Raw genomic sequence first — 22,699 nt, 5'->3', positions numbered from 1 at the left:
TTATCCTTTACTCTCTTTAATTTTATGTTCCTCAATCATATTCTTTGAAGAGTCCAAATTATATTGACAGATATCATCACTTTATTTGGCCTAAAGGATCTATCTTCAGTTGCTTGTCTTTAAACTCAACTCAGATTTGCATTAGAAAAGATATATTGCATGTCCCCACACCCAGCCAATTAATTCTTCCCTTTTGCTTTAAAAAAAAGGTAATATTGCGTATTGTGTGCTGACTACTTTAAACTTAACTATGGAAACAATGAAAAAACTTCTGCTTCAAATAGATTTTAATTTCCATTATTGTCATTATAACAAGTAAAACCAAAATAACAGACTTAAGGTAAATTGGAGTATTTTCTTATATTGTTCATTTGATTTTACTAGGTGTTCAGCAGACCCTCCCTGGTGTATATTTTAATAATTATTAATAATTTTTTAAAAGTATAAAGTGTATGCTGATAAAGACTAATTTATTTAGTGAAACAAACAGCTCAGCACAAGAAATTTCTAACACATCATAATTCTGTTAAAAAGTTGTACTTTAGCACTACCTATTTTTAAGAATTGCAATAGACAAACAAGTTAAAGGAAAGATCACAACAAACTACCCTATAGCTGCAGTTGTCTGCTAGTACCTTTGTCCTTCTTGAAATCCAATGCATCTTGTTTATCTGTGACAATTTCCTTCATGTTAACAACACTCCGATGGATCAATTGCCGAAGAATTTTGATTTCCCGAATGGCTGTTATTGGGAAGCCCTCTTTCTCATTGTCAAGTCTCACCTTCTTTAAGGCTACTACTTCACCTGCCAAAAAAAATTCAAACCATTGTCACCAATTAGCACTTCTGGGTTACCATCATGAACCAGCCAATATGAGCGTAAATAAAAATGCTACAAATGTGAAGCTACTGTTTCTCAATATATCCTCCCCATCTAAGTCTATACCTTTTTTTTGGGTCACTTAAAAAAAATAGCAATTGGAGTTTAAAAAAAATCATTTTATTGGGGACTTGTACAACTCTTATCACAATCCATATATACGTCCATTGTGTTAAGCACATTTGTACATATGTTGCCATCATCGTTTTCAAAGCATTTTCTTTCTACTTGAGCCCTTGGTATCAGCTCCTTTTTTTCCTCTAACTCCTTCCCCTTGATAATTTATAGCCCCTTGTCTGTTGTCCATCCCCCTAGGAGGAGGTTATAGATAGGTCATTGTGATCAGTTCCCCCAGACTCCCCCCACCTTCCCCTTAAGCAATTGGATGTTTAAGGGATTTAAATAATGTTCCTTAATATTCTTTGAACTTTAGGAACTGACAGTGGAAGGTGTTCAAGGTCAGGGTTGCAGGGTAGATGGGAATAAGGTTTTCCAGTAAAATTCTCATAGGACAGCCTTTGCTATTTTCAAAGAATGAACAGATGTATTGTTATAATGAAAAAATTTTTTTTTCCTTTGGCCTTTTATCAATGAAATTTTCAATTTTCTTAAAACTTCTTCATAATAAGCCTCAGTGATTAGCCTGCAGCCTTCAAAAAACTCATCAATATTGCCTCTTTGGAATTCCAAAAACCAGTTGCCATAATCTTCTGAACTGGCTCCCTTCTGCCTTGACTTTAACTGACTTACCAGATTCTCTCAAAACACATTAAACTCAAGATGCCAAACCACTGTCATCGAGTTGATTCCAACTCAAAGAGACCCTATACAGGATCTCTGAAACTGTTAATCGTTATGGGATAATATAGCCTCATCTTTCTCCTGCGGAGCAGATGGTGAGTTTAAATCACAGGCAACCCAATGCCGAACCCACGGTGCACCAGAATTCTCTAAGACATGAACAAAAACTAGAACACACTGGTATTGAGTCAATTTGTACTCACTGATCCTATAGGACAAAGTGGAGCTGCTCCTGAGATTATTAGTCTTATGGGAGCAGTCTCATTTTTCTCCTTTGGAGCAGCTAGTAGGCTCGAACTGCTGATCACAGTTTAGCAGGCTGTCACTTAAATCACCCACTATGCCAGCCATTAAGGCTCATTAACTTTTAGACAACTAAAATTGTGGCTTTATTATTGTTGGCTGCTATAGAGTCAGACCTTGATTGATGACTTCATGTACAGCAATACAAATTGCTGCCAACTCCTGTACAATCTCCATGATTGGTTATGAATCAGATTCACTATTGGTTATGAATCACTACTGTGATCCATAGGGTTTCATGGCTGATTTTAAGGAGTAGACTGCTAGGTGTTTCTTCCTAATCCATTTTTGTCTAGAACAGGAGTGGGAACGTCTGGCCCAAAGGTCATATAAGAGCTGAGAAGCCATTAATACAGCTAAGACTACATGCATCATCAAAGAGAAACAGTTCCATTCATTACACAGGGGTGAGTTAATTCAATGTTTGATCAGCATGGTTCACGAAAGTGTTATAAATATCCAAATGGCCTTGGCAGAAAAAAGGTTCCCCAATCTTGGTCTAGAAGATCTGCAAAAATCTATTCACAACATCTCAGCCTCCACTGAAAGGTGGGCGGTAACTGTGCACGAGGTGTATTGATCTGGAAGGTGACATTTTAACCCTAGATCATCACTGCTCCCAGGGAAATATTTACCTGTGTCTTTGTCCTTGGCTTTATACACTTGGCCATAGGTTCCCTCTCCAATAATCCCCAGAATTTGAAACTTGTCTACACAGCGTTTCCCCCAGTCACTTTCCGTTTGTCTTCTTTCCCCATAACGAGGACAACAAATTCTAAATAAGACAAAACAAAAACAACAAAAAGGTGACTTTAAAAGATTAAATCTATTGAAAGAAAAGTATGTTATAATTTTTCATTAGTTTTTGCATTTTCTAAATTTCTTTATTAAAAAGGCAAAAAGGAGTTAAATGTTATCAGATAGTTTACATAATGATTACGTCATAGGGGGACCTATGATAAAATATATCCACTATTCAATGACAAGATAAGACACCAAAAATCAGGTCTTTGAATGAGACATAATTTGAAAATGAAGGATGGCCATCTCAATCTGCAACTGCCATATTTCATCATTGCATAACTGTCAAATGACTGAGAATCATGGCCCAGCCAAATTGATATATAAACATATCCATCACAAAAGCATTATGTAATTGTAAATGTGAAATGTTGGCTAATGAGAGTTCATAAGTAAGGAGGAATACACCTAAGATTTTTTGCTTCCTTTCTTATTTTTTAAAAATTATTTTATGGTGCTTGACTCAACTGATGTATGTATGGATTGTGATAAGAATTGTATGAGCCCCAATAAAATGATTTATTAAAAAATTATTTTATAGGGGGCTCTTACAGCTCTTATCACAATCCATACATATATTCCTATCTACTGTGTCATTCATATTTGTTGCCATTATTATTTTCAAAACATTTTCTTTCTACTTGAAACCGTGGTATCAACTCATTTTCCCCCTGCTTCCCTCTCTCCTCTACCCTCCCTCTCTCATGAACCCTTGATAATTTATAAATTATTTTTTTCTGTTAACTTCTTAAGTATCAATTTCTTCAATGATACGATGGAAAAAGAATCCTTTACCACTGAGTTATTATTAAAATTAACCCCACATAATAGGGTTATCATTAAAATAAAATCTGAAAAGAAAATGTGCTTTAACTATGCGGCAGCTCCATATTTTATTAAGAAAGGTTGCTCAACCTTGGATCTCAGCACTTTAGCAGCATAGCAATTTGTGTGCTTTAGAGAAAACAAAACAAAACAAAACATCTATTATTCATTCATGAATGTGTACATGGTTGACACACATCTGACTAAAAGGTGTTTTCTTTAATGTTCCTAGCATTATGAACTCAAAAGAGACAAGTGGATGTTGGAAATTAGTCCTTTTCTAAAAACACAACCAGGTCATCTATGGGTGCTTCTATCCGTTAAAATAAATGACAGCGTCATATTTCTACGACCTTATTGGTATAGGACACGAAACAATAGTGTGAGGCTTAGGTTTAAATGTAAGGAAGAAAACGAAAATTAAAGGTAAACCAAACCCACTACCATCAAGTCAATTTCAGTTCACAGCAAACGTATAGGATAGAATATAGTCGCTTTGGGCTTGTGAGACTATAAATCTTTATAGAAATAGAGTAGTTAGAGAGTTTCAACTGATAATCTTGTGGTTAGTAGTCCCACACATAGCTTTCTCTATCTCCAGAGCACCATGCAATTAAAGATACACCCAAACCAACCTCACTGCCACTGAACTGATCCCAACACATAGAGACCCCTATATATTAGGATAGGCAACTCCAAATACTCACTTTGGTCTCTTTTTATATGGTTGCTGAGGTGGTGTGATTGCCTTTGGTTCTGGAGAGTCTGGAGGAGATGGATCCCCGCCAGGGAGCTCCGGAGGGAGAGGGAGATCCATGAGTGAGTGTCGAGTCCTTTGTTCCTTCTCTTTCTTCAGAGGTTTGGAAGGAAGAATTTCTTTTGGACTGAACAATGGAGAAGACAAGAAATTGTTCACAGATTATAAATATTTTACTTTTAAGGAGAAAAAGATCTGTAATAAGACAGGAGGAAATGAAATTTATCATAGCTAAATTTATTAATAGCCTTTTAAATTAAGAATGTAAATTTTCCTCCCTAAGATTGTATTTGGATATTCACTGAGATGAAATAAATGCAGGAAACAATCTAGAAGCCACAAAGTACACTGCAACTCATGCAGTTCATCAAATCTATTCACTAAGATTCACCAAATCTTTTACAAAGGCTTAAAGGAATGAGAATTCAGTCATTTAATACTTTTATCTTATACAAAGACATGGAAAAAACATGGAAAACAAAAAAAAAATCAATGACATCAAGTCTATTCTGACTCATAGCAAGGACAGAGGAAAACTGCCCCTTTGGGTTTCTGAGGATGTAAATCTTTAGGGGAGTAAAAAGCCTCACCTTTCTGCTGTCAAGAGGCTGGTTCGTAGGTTAAAATTGACTGAACAGTTTTACTGCTCCTTAACCCATAACCCACAACACCTCTACGACTCCTTTGAATGGTATTTTAGGGTTTTTACAGGAAATTAACACTGGTGAATATAACTGATTTATTCTAATTTGGAAGAGGAAAACTATCTCTGATCAGAAAAATCGATAAAACCTTTCAAAGTAAAAATCTAAAGGGCATCCCAAATAACTACTCTTAGAATCATTAAGGTAGCAAAAGGCCTCTCAGGACAATCAGTTGGGGCAGAGAGGGGCTAGCTCTACTGGAAGATAGGAAAAGTAATTTTGAAATCCAATGCTAAGCATCTCATGTATGTCAATACAGCACATCTCATGTATGCATACAAATAAAACCAGACAGTGAAGGCTTCTCTATTCCCTCAACGTCAGGAGAATGAAAAGAATCTGAAATCTCAATCACAGTAGGATCTTGCACTTTTCTGAAAGTACACATGCACATATATACATATTCTTTACGTGAATCTTCCCACATAATGATAAAGAACACTAATATATCTTTTAAATCCTTAGCAACCTATCTTTTAAAAGTATGTTGCTGCCCATTGTGTGTGAAATGCTAACTCTTCTCCAAAGGAGAATATGAATTTAAAATATAAGAATAAACTCTCAAAAAAAACCCAAAATCAAACTCTCAAAAGCTACTGCCTCCTTACTAATTTTCATTACTTAAATGCCTTATGAAATCAAGGTAGAATAAAGGAACCACATATCAGCCAGAACTGGGAGTGATTGTAATGTAAAATGAAACTTCTAAAACTTTCTATTGAGTTACTAGTAGTTATGAATAAGCAACATTATTAGAATTTGCACTATCCTCAGAATGGAGTCCAATAACAAAAATTCTTAAGTCAGGATCATTAGAAATTAATAAAAAGAAAAGAAACCCTACATACCCAATTTTAAGACCGTTGGAAAGAAAAAAATAATCCCTTATTTTTCAACTACTCATGTCAGAATATTTTTATAAATCTCAATTCCTCATGCCTTAGAAATATATTTCTTAGTCCTGCTTCACTAAAGAACAAGAATGTAAGTATATGAATGATCATCATTTCAAGTTAAGATAAAAGTTTTATATTTAATTTTCTTTTTTCTATGGTTATATGGGTTCAGATTAGTGTTTGCTACTAAGAAAATACATAAAATAGGTTTGGAAAAATTGTATTTCTTGCATACCTAACAAATAATGTTTGTTAAGAAATGTACTACTGCACAGTTTGAATAGAGGTCAAGCCCTACTTAGACTATTATACCAAAAACGCTGAAATAATGTTGGCTCATTAAAACTGCTGTGTCTAATATCATGGCCTTTCCCCGTTCGTGCAGGACAGTAGAAGAGAGCTCTATAAAGTGTTCAAGAGTCACTGAGTGGCACAAATGGCTAAATGCTCAACTATCAGTCAATAGGATGGTGTCTGCAGCCCACATCCAGATGCCTCAGAAGACAGACCTCTCTGCTTCTAAAAGGTTCCAGCCTTGTAACACGCACCAACTCTTGTAGATGCGGGGTCTTCAAGAGCTGGACTGACAGCAACGAATAACAACAACATAAAATACTAAGGACATGTGGCAGATACAAAGTGGGTCTAACATAAGAGAAAAGTAATACTGGAATGATAAAGACCTAATTGATAATAGGCACCAGAAGTGCTGGTTTACTCTTATCCATCAGTATTTCCGGGTTCTCCATTTATCTGAGGATGGGTGCACATGTAGTGGTTATATGTGTAAAGTAACTAAACGCGAAAACAAAACCATGAAGCTTTTAAACTCCCCACATTTTAGTTATCTAGTCTTAGTAAGATGAGATTTGAGTTGTAGGTATAATATGATTACCTCTAACAAGAAGCCTTTGTTGCTAATAAAGAATGATTATGGAATTTACATTTTAGTACTTAACATACTAAAAACATATTAAAAGTGAGTTTGAGTACATAAAATGCAAGAACCAAGCCTTCTACTAGCAAAATCCAAAATAAAACTGGAATGGTCAAAAAGATCCTCACTTTCTTTTCTATAGAGATTCTCAATACTTCTACACAATTAAAAAAATAATAATATAGAACACAGATAAACTCCAAATGAACACTTTTAGAAAAATAAGGCAGAAGAAAACAAGATAAAAAGATAAGCAGTTAAAATTTCTAAAAACCGTATACAGAAAAGCTAAGCCACATACCATGTATCAATATAAATGAATATCTAAATACTATGAGTCAGAAGTGGATGTCTGCAACCATTGGTACTTGACACTAAACAAGTGATAGACGTAGCATCAGCAAGGGTTTTCAATGTTGTTGTCAGGTGCAATTGTGTCTATTTTGTACTCATAGTGACTCCAAGAGCTTTCTAAGTTATAGTATTTAGGGGAATGGAAAACCAAGTCATTCTCCCACAATGTGATCCAGTGAATCAAACCATCAGCCTTCTGGTGAGCAGCCAAGCATTGTAATACAGAGAAACACAAATGGGTTTCCAACACAACTTTCAGATTTCATTTGGAAATGTCTTCCTACATATAATTTATTACTTATTCATGTAAAGGTAGGAGCAGCTGGTATCTGGGGAGACCATCAACATTTTTTTATTCACCTAAAATTTAAAACTTGAGAATGCAAATGTAAGATTAATGGAAGAAGTTCTCATTTCTATTTTTCTATCATTAGCAATTTGCGAACACTGGATGTGGCGAGAGGACCCTTGCTGATGTAGTGGGTTATGTGACAGGCTAGGACTACTAGCCACAAGAACAGCAGCAGTTCAAAACCACTATCTGCTCCCTGCAGAAAGATGGCTCCCATACAGATTTACAGCCCGGGAGACCCCAAGCGGCAGTTCTATGCTGTCTTGTAGGGTCGTTATGAGTTGGAATTGACTTCATGATGGTGAATTTGATATATGGAGAACAATAAAAGCTTTAAGATCAACTGATATTAAAATGTCAAAAATTTACAAATAACTACCTAAGACTAGGATATTACAGTAACCAGTGTATAGCAAAAATAGTTTTGTTCATTCCATTCTCTCATCCACACATTCCCCAAGGCCTACATAGCCTTACTTTATTCCTCAGGTTGAAAGATAAAAATTCCATGTGGCTTCAATTAAAAATTAGCCCTTTCTGGAAATTTGCATTCTACACTGACAAATGTAAGCTCAACTATTATATGTAAACTTGGGTTAGCCAAGTAAATAAGAATTCTAAATCAAGATTCCTTGCCACATTTATATTGTTCTAGTAACTGTGTACACTAATATTTAAAAGAGGTTCCTGTGGGCACGTCATGGGCAAGGGTCCTTTTGAATAATGCTCAAATGTTTCCTAACTAAAGGTGCAAAAACAAGTAATCAATCTGTGAAAAGTAGATTGTGTACCTCAAACTTTGCTACATAAACTTGAGGTTCTATTATCCTTTGTAGTTATTAGGATGTGGCACAATTCATAAATACATACAGAGCATATGGAATTTCTTTAAAATCAGTTTTACCACTATGAATAGGAATGACACCATTCTTTTAAGGTATCTCTTTTTTTATTTCATGCATTTGTACTGTCCGATAAGGCACAGACTAGGTCTGGGAGAATGCAGACTGAGGGCTGAAATGTATCTCACTAAAACTTAACTAAAAGTAAAGGAGACTTTGGAGATGGTCTGGAATGCAAGACAAGTGGTATTTATTTTTCCATGCACATCTGAGTTTGTTACAATAAAAAAACCAACTCATCTCCTAGAGAATAAGAGGGAGGGACCTCAGTAGAAGGACCAGTAACATTAAGATTGTCACGGCATGGATCACTGCTAATGTGTGTTTGGTGGTTCTTGCCTAGCTCCTGCCAAGAAATTAAGTAAGTAAATATCCTAACGAGATCCAGAATATAAGAGAATATAATCATTCTCAATACTCAGAACAATTATTAAAATTAGATCTTTGGCTATCATTTCATTGTGAATTATATTCTAATTAGCAAAGATTCTACATATTCTTTTGCTTCTTGTATCATTTTTATTATATAGAAGCCTTATATGTAATAAGAACGATCTGGATTCTGGATCAGGAGACAAAACAAACACAAAAACTCAGCTATAAAAGACATTTTGGGGACTATGTACTAGGAATGTTTGTAGAGGTTCTGGAACGGCAATAATGCTTGGCTGCTTCCTGAAGACTTGTGGTCTGAACGGACACAGTGGTTCGGGGGGGAGGGGGCTTGCTCTCAGAAAGATTACAGCCAAACAAGCATTCTGGGGCAGTTCTCCTCTGACTCTGTCACCAGGAGTTGGTAAGAAACCCAACGAGACCCAACAACATGAGTATTCAAATAATATTACTATTGATGATTTTCTTAATAAGTAATATTAAATATTTTTAGGGTAATGAAGGTATTGTGTTGACATAAAGTTCTTAGGAGAGATATTTTGACAGTTAAAATTGAAATGTCATGATAGTCATGATATTAGTAATTAAAGCAAATATAGTAAAAAGCTAACAATTGCTGAATCTCGGTTAAAAAATACATGGCTGCAAATTGCATTATTCTTTTAATTTTTCTCAAAGTATTAAAAATTAATTGTAAAACTATTGATTTTTGAAATCAGAATTAAAAAATAGTAGTAAATGAAATTATGAGAACCTGGGTTATTAGAATCTGAAATCATAAAACTTCTCAAGTAAAAATACCATAAATATGGACCTTTATACTGAAAGCCAAACATGAAAGGAATGTTTCATTAATAAAACCATAGACTAGAGTAGTTCTGACAAAGTATGCGCACAGAAAATATATTACCCAAGGATCAGGAGGGCCGATTTTTCTCAAATTAACTGGGGAACTTACCTATCCATGTCATCATCTCCAGGTAACAAGGGCGGGAGAGGCAGAGGAGGCAATGTTGAAGTTTTCAGATGTGGAATAGCAGCTATTACAGACACTTGAGTCTTCACAGAAACCTGTACAGGGGGCTGAGAATTTGTCTGAGAGGACAGAGTAGATGTCCTTGGGTGAGCAGAAGAGGGCAAAGCACAAGAGCTAGAAGCAAGAGCCTGACTAATCCCTGTTTGGGGAGGAGGCAGAGGTGGTTGCTGTGGAACAGTTGGTAGTGGAGGCAAAGGTGGCAAAGGAGGTGTCTGAGGTGGAGGGGTAGCAGTTGGTAAAGGAGGTGGTGGAGAAGTAACTGTGGGGAGAGGTGGAAGGGTTTCCTTTTCTGGTGTTTCTGTCTCCTTTGGAGTAACAATCTCCTCTTTCAATGCTACGGGTTTAGAGTCCTTTGTTCCCTGTGCTTTCAAATCCTTAACAGTAGGATGTTTTGCAGAGTTCTCATCCAACTTTACTTTCCCTGTATCTAAAGAATTTTTAATTTCTGTGTGTGGATGAGTTACATTCACCAGTTCAGTATCTGTGGCTGATTTTTCCACTTTCACAACCCTGGGTAACTTTTTAGACCCCGCGCCTGCATCCTTAGCCTCTACGGAACTGTTCTCTCTTTTGGATAAAAATACAGGTGATCCCTTGGGTTCCTTTCCATCCACTTTTGCTGCTGCAGCAGCGGCGGCTCTTTCTTTCTTTTTCCTACTGAGTTCAGCTCCCAGGCTGGAGTTCAACGGAAGCCTGACAGGTGAGATACTGGAATGCCGGCTGCGTGACCCGGATCTCTTCTTTTTACTATGAGAAGATGAATGTCTTGAATATGCAGGACTTCTACTTCTGGACTTCATGGATTTCCTGCAGAAAAAGGAAATGGCAGTTTTAAAAGGATAGACTTCAGCCACAGATGAAGGAAAATAGATTAGTAAAATAAGCTGTGGAGAAATACAGTAAGTATTATCAGAACAAAAAGGAAAGTCTGATACACTGCCAGAGCCAAGAGCCAGGATGACTACATATAACGTGATTCCCTGGACAGGCAGGAGTCCCAGTGGTAAAGTGGCTAAGTGCTTGGCTGCTAAGTGAGAGGTAGACGGTTAAGACCCACTAGCTATTCCGCAGGAGGAAAGTGTGGCAATCTGCATTCATAAAGAAGATAGACTCGAAAATAAATAAATACTTTTAAAAGAATATAGACCTGAAAACCCTATGGGATAGCTTTATCGGTCCTATAGGCTCATTCTGAATCATTGCATACAACAATCTTGGATAGGATCTGGAAATGCAAAGAGTATTATGTTGGTAAAACCTAAGAAAATATGAATAAAGTTATCAATACTGGTTCCTTAATTACAATCAGCATATACTTCATATAAGATGTTAATAATAGAGGAACAACCTGGACACACTAAAAAATTATCCACTATTGTATTCAATTGAAGAAAATTGTATATATATATATATAAATATATTTTACACCTTGGAAAAGAAATATGCATATTCACAGTGGTTTCTTTCAAAATTTAGTTTTACTCTTCAATAAAGTGAAAAATATGACAAAGAATCAGAGATAGAACATGTTAATCAGGAACTCAAAAGTAACCCATATGCTTCAAGAAAACCTAAATTTTAAAACTACAGTTACTTACTTGGAAGATCCCAGGAAAATCTTGTTACTTATATCACTGATTTATAATAAAGTTATGACTACACTGGTATTTTTAAATATAAAATAATTCCCAATCAATTTTTTTGAAACTTCTACAGTAAGGTGCATTATTGTGCTTTCAATTTATTTACTTCCTTTGAAAGAATTGGGAAATAAAGTCTGAGAATTTACGAAGCAGATTATTTTAAACTGAAACCCAAATTTCATTAAATCTTTTTTGCTTTTTAAAGTAAAGTTTAACCTGCTCAAGCCTTAATGTGTGTGTGGGTGGGTGGGGAATGCCATGAACCACAACAGTAATGCCACTAGACAAAACAGCGTTTACCCAGCCAGGACTAAAGCAAATTGTTCCCAATCCGATGATCACCGTGGCCCTAGGTCACTGGTAAATTTAAAATAGCGCGTACGTGTTGGAGAAGCCGCACACGACAGCAGTCGTGGTTTTCTTTGACTGATACTGCTTTTGGAGTTACTCCAAAGATGCAGCATTCCAAATAGGGAGCCATTATTGGAATCAGCAGAACTCAAATTAGAAAACATTTGAGCACAAAGATAGAAAATACTGAAAAATAGTTATGTGAATTAATGAAATAAAAATACTCAAGAAAATTACTATTTCTCTTATACAATTTAGATGAAACAAAAAAGTTTCGCTGCCTCAATTATAGGCAAAACTTCCAGATCCCCTAACACTAGATATTCTACAGATTATGCACTCACTACAAACCTTATTTCTTTAGTCTTACAGCATGGCCAAATCTTCCTAGAACCCTCTGCTATAAGTCTTTCAATTAACAATAGAAGCCTCCTGTATTATAGGACATTTAGATGGCCACTCACTTATGACACTTTTAATGATACAAATGCTGTATTTGAAATCCAGATGGGCCTCCAGAATGAGGAGAAAAAGTGGTGGTGGTGGTGGGTGTTTAAAATAGGTAATAGTAGATAACAACTCATAAATCGAAATATGCGATGTATATATATACAAACAAAATGTGCTGGCAGACTAACCAAAATGTAACCTGTAACTCTAAAAACACTATGGCACTGTACTATACTTCCAACGTTTTGTGGATTTATTTTTATCATTCTTGCACTAGTGCCAATTAAGAGGAAGGCAGAACTTAAGATGGGCCATTTTCTCCATGAATCCAAAAGGAATCATTGCAAAGAAGTAGTTGTTATTCAAACTTGTTTTCACATTTCAGCCTCAATGTACTTCCCAGAGCACAAGAGTCTTAATGAGGCTACTCATTCAAGAACATTTATGTTTCGAAAATGCTTCCTTGAAAAAAAAAAGACAAGTCAAAACTAAGTAACTTTACAAATAGTACATCTCAGACATGCATTTAATGTCTATAACTGTCAGTCTTCACCCCTTCAAAAACAATTTAATTGGAGCAAATAGTATACATGCTAGCATGTTTGACTAAAGTATATTGATGCCCGCCACTTACTTTGAGAGGAAAAAATAAAATAACGGACTGATGGCTAAATGGAGATGGATAAACATGTGATACAATCTAAACGATATATATGCAATTTTCCCAACTACTTTGTAGTTGAAAGTATATAATTAGGGGGAAAAATGACTAAGAAACTTTAGATGCTGACACCTAGGAATCATGGAGTTAGAATTCAAACTAGCTCATAAGTAATTAATGTCAGCAAAAATTACACACACTGACATATAAAAGGCTTGCATGGAGTTTTTCAAATTAATATAAATTCTCAACTAGTTTTCAACACTATCCTGATTCACAGGCAGAAGTTACCTAGTGGTGCTCTGTTATCTGTATGTGTATATATAAATATATACTCTAATTTCTCCATACTTGAATTGTGAGAGACAACAAAACTAAGAATAGGTTATCATTTTAAACAAGAAGAAATTCAGGTATGGAGAAATTAAATACTTTGCCAAAGATCACAAAACCAGCGATACAAGTCCATTCAGATTCCCCAAAGATTCCCACTTAAGAACCCCAAAGTCCACATTCTGCTTTTGTAGACAGAGCGAGTCCATGAGTGGTACATAAACCTTACATGGGGAACTGAGAGTTTCCCAGAGATAATTCATTTCAACAATAAAATTTCAAATGAACATGCCTTTCTCACAAGAATATCACCATGAAGGTATTACCACCATTTTTAAAGGAAAAGATTGGGGATATTGCTTGTGGTCACAAGGTAAGGTAATGGTGATGTAAAGAAAACGGAAATAAGGAAAACTAAGGATCGTGAAATTTTGCTGAGTGAAAAGGTCAGCCTAAAAGGTCAAATACTGTATGCTCCCACTTAAATGAAATACCCAGAGTAGGCAACTGTATAAAGAACAAAGTTTACTGGTGGTTACCAGAGTGTGAGGGAAGGAAAAAAAGGAGTCATGGCTTTAGGGGTACAAAGTTTAGTTCACTGTGACAGTTGATCAACATGATTAAGGTAATTAGTATCAAAGAAATGTACATGCAAAAATGTCAAAGTGGCAAATTGGCTTTATTTATATTCACAGTATATAAGTGCATATGCCGGGGCTTCAAAAAGTTAATGGAAAAATGGGAATAGAAAAGTAATTTCCCCTCAAACCTCTTGAAGTGCGTGTGTGCGTGCGCGTGTGTAGAAACCCAAAGCCAAACACACTGCCATCGAGTTCTGATTCGGAGTGGCCCTGTACAGGGTTTCTGAGACTAAATAGTTACTGGGTTAGCCAGCCTCATCTTTATCCTGCATAGCGGCTGGTGGGTTTGAACTGTCCACCTTGGGGTTTAGTAGCCCACTCACTACCTAATCTACAGCACCACCAAGATAACACATGTGCATTTATAAATGTATATATGGGTATTTGCAATTAAAGAAGAAAACCAAATGGTCATTAAAACCAAATTCTGCCAGGCTATACCACCAAAAGTAAAAGAAATCAGCTGGTGGAATTTCCACTAGAAAAACTAGTTCAAAATACGTGCATCTTAACGAGTTATTAAGACTCCATCAATTAGGAAATGGGAACACTTTACAGGTTTAGAAGCAGCACATATGGTGGGATGGCCTAGTCAAATAGCATCAAGATAATACAAATGAGAATTTGTAATTGCTTAATTCCCCAATCCAAGTCAATAAAACCTAAAGCATTCGTGCCCAGGTGATTACAGATGATTAAGACAAAGCAAACTAAAGTTAGGCCCACCCTGGGGACCAGGTCCAACTTTTGCTCTGGCTGAGCAGGGGGTCTGTGGGGAGAAGCACTTACCTTGAGCAGGTCCAGCCAGCCATGCGCCTCGGCTGCATCTTTGATGCTGGATCTAGAGGAGGTTAACCCCCTTCTACTCCCCACCCCGAAGTCCGTGAGGGCTGGAACACACCGGGGGCCTTCATGGATACACCAGCCCAGGGAATGAGCGCCCAGCTCCTGTTACGTAGCCCACCCCAAACGAGAAGGGGCTGCCAGAGGACTGACTTACCTGGGAAGTGGGCTCCGACTCAGGGACCGCTTGCTCATGAACGGGCTGCTGGACCGCCTCCGACCGTAGGGGCTGGGTGACCTACCACTGTAAGAACCGCTCCTTTCGTAGCTGGATGATCTCCGCCGGCTATAGGGGCTCACAGACCGCTGGCGTCTACTGTAGGGGCTGGGCGAGCGAGTGCTGGACTGGTAGGCCGAAGGCTCCTTGTAAGGAGGGCTAGCGGACTGCCTTCGGGAGGTGCTTCCTGGACTCTTCTTGTAGGAATCATAATTGCTGGAGGTGTGAGATCTCGGCGGGCTAAGGTCATAATCCTGGCCGTAAGATGCTCCCGAGGGGCTCTCATCTTGCTTGGGGCTGTCGGACCACTTCCGGTGGGGGCTCCGGGATCGCCGTTTGGGGCTGTCCGCGGTTTTGTAACTTTTGGGTGTTTCCCTTTTCCGATGACTTTTACTCCGATCTTTGTGCCCCGACTTCACCTCGCGCTCTTTCCGGGGTTTCTCTTTATGGAGCTTGGAAGATCTGGATTCCTTGAGGCTGCCGCTGCTCTTCGACAGCTGTGACTTCCCGTAGTCCTCGTTCTCCTCGTTTGAACGCTTTGCACTTGCTGAGCCCCGGTCCTTCGTCGATCCCGACTTGCTGGAGACTTCCTGGATTTTCACCTTTTCCGTCGGTTTGCTTTTGACTAAGTCCCGGGAGCGTCGGTGCTGGTGGTGACGGTGCTTGTGCAGGCGATCGCTCCGATCCGCTCCCCGGCGCTCATCATTCTCTCTCCTATCTAGTTTAAAGGCCATGTCATCCGAGAAGGTGTCCGAGTCAGAGCTGATGTCGTCGTATTCCACTAAAGGTTTGATAATTGTACCCAAAGGTGCTACTTCAGTGGTCACCAACCCCATGTCTTTGGAGTGCTTGGATTTATGCCGTTTGTGCTTCGACACCAAGCGGTGACGCTCTCTGCTGTTGGAGCTGCCACCTCCCGATGACGGCTGCAAAGTTCCAGAAGCGCCTCCACCACCGTCCTTCTTGCCCCCATGTCTTTCTGAATTGGGCATTCCCTTTCCCCTGGCTTCAAGAAGGGGAAAAAGTTCCCCAGCACTCCACAAAGTAGGCCCCACCCTCCCCCTCCAGCCCCAAGCCCACACCCACCAAAGTGCCCGTGGAGGGGGGTGGGGAGGGAAGTGCCCCTGGAGGGGGGGTGGGCTGTATGTAGCCCAGGCTCCTCCTCCCTCCCAACTCCTCAGCACCCTCCTACATGAGGTGGGGGGTGACGGTGCCAAGGGAGAAATAAGAGTTCTTCAGCAGTGGAGTTGCGAGACCCGGGTAGCTGTTCAAGTCTGGTTTCCTTCTCCCTCAGGTACCGGCGCCGGGGAGGGCGAGGAAGTAGTAAGACGACGGCCTGGGGTTGAGGGGCCGACTCCGATCCTGGGGCCCTGTGAGGACTGCGCGGGCCCTTCCCCGACCCGGTAGCCCGGCCCGGGGCGGCTTCTTTTGCTGAGATTCCGCGGCCTAGGTGCCTCGCGCCCCCTTTGTCTCTCGTTCCTAAGGGAGCCCCTTTCCTTGCCTCCGCCTCACCTCAATACCTCACTCACTCGCTCCCTCAGACTCAGTCACACACTAGGTTAAACCGAAACGGCACTTAGGAGAGGGGGAGGGGGCAATCCCACAAGTCATCGCGACAATCTGGTTAGCTCTCGCGATACTTCCTGCTTCCCTTTCACCTCTCGCCTGTTTGTGAAACAACGCGAGAGGGAGGGAGGCCCTCGCCAGAAACGCGTTTTGCCAACTCCCGCGATAAATCCCTTCTCTTCCCCCTCCTCCCGCCCTATATTCCACCGCGCTCCCTCCCTCGGTTTGGACAAAACTTTATTAAAACGGAACACTGGCAGGATTTTGTTTTCATCAAAACTTTATCGCAAATTCATTGAACAAATACACCAAGGCTCCAACGCAAACTAATTTTCGCATAATTTGTAACAACTCATTTAACTACCAGGATAAGAAGATTGTTATCAGGGCAAAAGGTTAAAAAAAGTGGCGACGATTCAACTCGTCTCTTCTACTGATGCTCCCCACTTACATTGTTGGATACTACATGCTACGCAGTAAACATACGTTATCGCGAATTTTCAAAGCTCTCCTGGTTACAGACTACTCGTCCCTATTTTACAGATAACGCGAGCCTCACGGAGGTTAAATAACTTACGTAAGGTAACAAAGCAAGTGTCACCTGTCTGACGTGAAAACACAAGTGCCTTCATCACTGCGCTCCCCCTTTTGCTTTAAATCTAAGAATCTGACATTCATTCCCTCTTGGGATCGTGCCATACCTCTCCTGGGATCTAACCTCATCTCACAGGTTATAATTATGACTATGAAAAGCAGAGCATTCACGAACAAGAAGGAAAAACCCTATATTGGCCTGATTTTTTCAAATATTCACACACACACACACACACACACACACACTGCCATTTTCACAGTAACCGTCTGAAACAAGGTTTAATAAATAAGGAAACTAAGGCACAGAGAAGCGATTTATCTGATCGTCATTCTTTTATTCGACAGGTTATTTTTGATCATTTAAGGCCCTCCTCTGGATATGTGGGTCCTTGGGTCAAAAATGGCTTGATAGCACTGGGTTTAGATTCTGGAGGGGCTGGGTGGGGTGGTGATAGGCTGTTTTGAAGCAGGCAGGTTAACTGCAAGGTCAGCAGTTCAACACCACCATAACTAGGAGGGAGAATGGTGTGGCCATCTGCCCCTCTAGATTTGCCCCAAGGGACAGTTCTATTCTGTCCTACTAGATGGCTATGAGGAGGAATCCACTTGATAGCCGCGGTTTGGGTTCGGGATTTACCGATATGGAGGTACCGTTAAGTTCCTCATTAGTCTGCTAGACACAAAGTCAGTGGTACCAACCCACCAGCCACTCTGCTGCAGAAAGATGCGGCCGTCTGCTCTGGTAAAAATTTATTCTCGGAAAGTCTATGAGCAGTCCTACTTTGCACGACAGGCTCCCTGTGAGTTGAAAGGAACTCAGTGGTAGAGGGTCTTGTTTTGTCTCGTGGGTATGAAAGACTGGTGGCTCCATGCTCGGCTAACAAAAAGGAAAGATCGGCAGTTCAGGGAGGGAGAAAGATATGGTAGTCTGCTTTGACAAAGGTCTGTAACCTTGAAAACCCCGTGGGGCAGTTTTACTCTGCTCTATGTGGTTGCTCAGAATCCACACAAGGGCAGAGTTTTGAGGACACAGTACATACCCAGGGCCCTAAAACAGAATATGGACAACATGAGTGAGTGTATTCATACTATTAGCACTGCAGAGGTGCAGAGGGTGAGAGTAGTAAGAGAAAGCTTGATAAAAGCTTTAAATGGATCCAGGAAGAGTATGTAGGATTTATATATGCAAATATTTTTATGAATTATCTATATGGTATCCACTTGACAACTGCAACTTGAGGTGAGAGAGAAAACTTACAGGGTACTGAGTTTATATTCATGCTGGAAGACTAACTCAACTCATACCTGTTTGCATCGATACATCTTAGCTATACATTTCTTTTTTAGAAAGTTGTTCAAAGAACGCACAGCAAGACATACACCGATTCCACACTGGAAGTCACTGACAACGATTACCTCCTTCAAGCTGTACAACCATTTCCGAATTGTTTTGCTCCCTTGCTCTCCCTTGGCCCTTAAGTTTCCCATCCGATCTTTGAATTGCTGTTAAAAACGACCAAAGTTTTTCATGGCAACGTTTTCGTCTTCTAAGGAACTAAAAGAGTCCTGGCGGCACTGTGGGTTTTGAATCTGGGCCGCTAACTGCCATGTTAGTGGCAGTTCACACCCATCAGCCATTCTGCAAGAGAAAGATGAGGCTATTTGGCCAAGTAAAGACTTGCAGGACTGGGCATTTTAAAGAACCGCTCATCTGTCCCAGGGAGTCAGTAATGAGGTAAACTTGGCTTGAGTATGGGTGATGCAGAGGGTAAAATTACGCTATCCAGAAAAAGGAAAAGAAAATAGAATCAAGGACTGGAATGCAGGGGTGCTAACTTCTCATACGTTGCTGCAGGAGGGCCTGGGGCCTGGATGTAAAAGTCCCCACCATCTCTGACAGGATTGCGGATGGCATGAGGCTCAATGGGCTGAGATGAAGTGACTGGCCCACCTTGAGTTCTGCAAACGTGTCCTAAGTGAAAAAAGAAAATCTTTTAAATGAGATAAAAATTTTGGACCCAAGATATACTCACAGTAAACTGGAAGAGTGAAGATGGCCTGGCCTAAGGCATAAGACAGATAATGGATAAAATTGACCGCCTAGTTTGAAAAGCAGTAGAAACAATCCTAAAGGTTAGCTACCCCCTTGAAGTGGACTAGAGACTATCTTTGAATGAATGGAACTTTTAGCCAATCTTTGAATACTTTTATCTTTATAATATGTATGCATATATACAGCACAGTTCAATTCAAGTAGTGAGAAAGGTGGTTGCTTCTTAAAATAAACTTCGAAATCAATTATTCCAGGTTGGTATGTTTTGCTTTATATGCATAACCTCACAGGGAGGCGCCACAGGTTTACTCTGTGAACCATAAGGTGATCAGGCGTGTGTGTGTGTGTGTGGGGGGGGGTGTTCTCAACCTGTGGGTCGCAACCCCTTTGGAATGTTCGAAGGACCCTTTTACAGGGGTCGCCTAAGACCATCAGAAAACACATATTTCCAGTGGTCTTAGGAACCAAGACACTGCTCCTCTATCCGTCTCCAGGCAGGTCCACCCACATGCAGATACGCTCACACACGATTACCCAGCATGAAGACTGTTACCCATGCTACAACATGCTTCAAGACAAAATTTCATTTATTTTGAATTAGATATAAATATTTCACAATATATAATTAAATATTGTTTTTATGATGAATCAGTTTTATGTTCAAATTGTAACAATGAAAATATATCCTGCACATCAGATATTTACATGACGATTCCTAACAGTAGCAAAATGATAGTGATGAAGTAGCAAGGAAAAGAATTTAATGGTTGGGGGTCACCATCACATGAGGAAGTGTATGACAGGGTCATGGCATGAGGAAGGTTGAGAACCATTGGACTAGTAGCAATACTTTTTCTGTAAATCCTGTGAAGCAGGTCAGAAAGGTTTTCCACTTAGGCTGTACAAATAAGTATTAAACTAAAGGTACAATACTGCTTCCCTTTCACCTCAACAAGCCAATTAAAAAGTTCAGCTTTAAAAATCCTTTGGAGTCTTCTTCAAAGTTATTCTGAATTTGCCCATCATTCCCATTTTGCTGTATTTCTAAAGATTGTTCTTAGAATTTTTTTTTGGTTGTTGTTCAATGACCTATTTCTCCTAGAGTATATATTTTTAAAACACTTTCCTCCCATGTATTTTCAGTAGATAAAAGTACTGGCTATAATGTTTCATTCCATTATGATCAAAATTTGGCAATTTTGGCTTTATAAATTAAAATTTTCCTAGCTATATTACATTCTTTTTTATTTAGATAATACCCAGGAGACAGTCTGGCTATGTACCTGATATTAATTAATATGAACTTTATGCATAATCATCAACCAAGATTTTTTGAGTACCTACGAATATAGCCAGGTTCTTGAGCGGCGCAAATGGTTTGTGCTTAATTACTAAAGCTTGTTAGTCTGAGCTCACCCAGAGGTGCCATGGATGAAAATTTGGGCCATCTGTCTCTGTAAACATGCATTCTAGTCAAAGGAAGGATACAGGGTCCAACCCTGTCATACATGGGGTTGCTATGAGCCGGACATCAATTTGGTGGCATTGAGTATGGTATAGGTATGGTTACAGTGGCCAACCATCTTTTCCGACCTCTAAATGAGATGATTCAGATTTGTGGCATAGTGGATTACATATTGGGCTGCGAACTGCAAAGGCAACGGTTCAAACCTACCAGTCACTCCAATGGAGAAAGATGAGACTGTCTGCTCTTATAAAGGACTTAGTCTTGGAAACCCAAATGGGCAGTTCTACCCTGCCCTGGAGTCGCTATGAGTCAGAATGAGCTCGATGGCAGGGAGTTTGGTTTTTGGTTTAAGTCAGGTAAGCTCATGAAGGGTTCTTTTCATCTTCATACCACTTGATAATCAGTTCTTAATTAATGCACACATAATGTCCCATACATGATTATGGAATGAAGAACACTGACAACAGGAAAAGATACAGCCTTTTAAACAGATTCTATGCAGTCATTATGGAGTTGACAAACTTCTACCAGGGGAGAAAGGTACTCAACAAACCATCACACAATTCATTTTGATGGTTGGTGCTAGTTCTAGGGATATAACAGAGGCCCTGATCGCATCAAAGATCAGAGAAGGCTTACATGAAGATCTGAGTAAGACAACCTTAGTGAGGTGAAGGCATAAGCTGGGGAAGGCTCACCCTGAATAAATGGAAGTCCCGAAAATGTAAGGAATGGAGTAAAAGGAGTCCAGAATATTTTATGGAAATGAAGGGAGTGTAGCTGACAGCTGGCTCTAGTAAGACTTTGTAAATGACATAAAAGCTTGCCTACTAGACCCCATACAGGGCTAGGCAGTGGGGCTTTCAGAATAAGGGGTAATTACTGCACCAAGGAAACAATGCAGAATGACTAAAAAATATGAAGATAAGAGGCATAAACAAGAAATAGTTTGAACTGCACTTTCAGGAGCATGGTTATAAGTATTTTTGTGGCAATAAACACATCTAAGACATTTCCAAATATTTATTCTAAGTTTACACTGCTGCACCTACCAACTTGAACTTTAGTATATGTTGGGAAGACGTTGGAGAATGTCTGAAGAGCATTTTTAAAACATAGGAAAGTCTTCAGAGTAGGAAGCCAACACAAGTACAAAAGCAAACTAGATTAAGACCCAATTTTTCTGTGATCATGTTATTTTCAAGGCTGTGTGTGGACAAATAATTACAACATCCACCCCAAACCAAGCAAAACCAAATCAAAACCCCTCAAGTTTTAACTACAAAGAGAATATTCTCTTAATGCTTCCAGCTCCATTGTCCAGGACCAGCCTGGGACTTCAGTTTCATTGTCCATCGCCTTTTTCAGCAGTGTTTTAAATTTCTCTTTATTAAGACTTAGACTTTACAAAACATATAACTACATGTTCTTTGTGATTTCGTGTAGAGAATTAGCGAAGCTGCTTGCTCTCACCATGATTACAAAGACGGGACAAATCAACTGTGAACCCGTTTGGAACCTTAAATGTAATTAAGAACAGAGGCTTTGCTGCAAATAAATATACCTTAGTAAAAATCTCTTTGATCTTCAAAACTAGGGTACTTGCTCAACAAGTATTTCTGAAACGAAAAATAATACAAAGTAGAAAATGAGAATTAAACGTGCCGGGTTGGATTCTTCGACTAACGCCAATATCTTTGAATGACATAATGATGATTCTATCTAGCAGCTCAGAAAGAGTATTTATCTTTAATAAAACCTGATACCAATGTTTTCGAAGAACTAGTCGTTCAGTTAAGAGAGCCGGGGCTTTTAATTTGCGAACTGTTCAATTGCTAAAATAAAAATACCTGTTTCCTACCGCAGCCGAAAGCTATCCACTCGCAAGCTCAAGACCCAGGCACTTGAGGTCTCCCAGAATCAGGAGAAAGGCTGGG

General features: G+C 39.3%; 1 protein-coding gene and 1 long non-coding RNA gene across 7 annotated transcripts in view; both read right to left on the bottom strand.

Annotated features, from left to right (window-relative positions):
- The window catches only part of CDK12 (cyclin dependent kinase 12), a 58,251-nt gene extending 41,565 nt beyond the window's left edge, over positions 1–16,686 (bottom strand). For 4 of the 6 annotated variants that reach the window (XR_012786484.1, XR_012786485.1, XR_012786486.1 and 1 more), the window contains exons 1-5: positions 15,022–16,685; positions 9,865–10,749; positions 4,319–4,495; positions 2,621–2,760; positions 636–806 (exon numbers count right to left, since the gene is read on the bottom strand). Coding sequence is in view for 2 of the 6 variants with exons in the window: in XM_075561759.1 (XP_075417874.1) it covers positions 636–806; positions 2,621–2,760; positions 4,319–4,495; positions 9,865–10,749; positions 15,022–16,073 (2,425 nt within the window). In the remaining 4 variants the exon portion in view is untranslated. Of the gene's footprint in view, positions 1–635; positions 807–2,620; positions 2,761–4,318; positions 4,496–9,864; positions 10,750–15,021 lie in introns of all 6 variants that reach the window. The other 2 variants (XR_012786487.1, XM_075561758.1) reach the window with 2 other exon arrangements.
- Positions 16,687–16,863: 177 nt separating this feature from the next.
- LOC142459821 (uncharacterized) lies at positions 16,864–22,678 on the bottom strand. The gene is made up of 3 exons (XR_012786488.1): positions 22,613–22,678; positions 22,327–22,381; positions 16,864–19,213 (listed from the first exon to the last, which is right to left on the bottom strand). It is a non-coding gene; the product is annotated as an uncharacterized LOC142459821 (long non-coding RNA).
- Between the last annotated feature and the right edge of the window lie 21 nt (positions 22,679–22,699).

This window comes from Tenrec ecaudatus, chromosome 10, assembly GCF_050624435.1.
Source record: "Tenrec ecaudatus isolate mTenEca1 chromosome 10, mTenEca1.hap1, whole genome shotgun sequence".
NCBI lineage: Eukaryota > Metazoa > Chordata > Mammalia > Afrosoricida > Tenrecidae > Tenrec > Tenrec ecaudatus.
The sequence above is the reverse complement of the archived record's forward strand: the minus strand, read 5'-3'. Positions and strand labels throughout refer to the sequence as shown.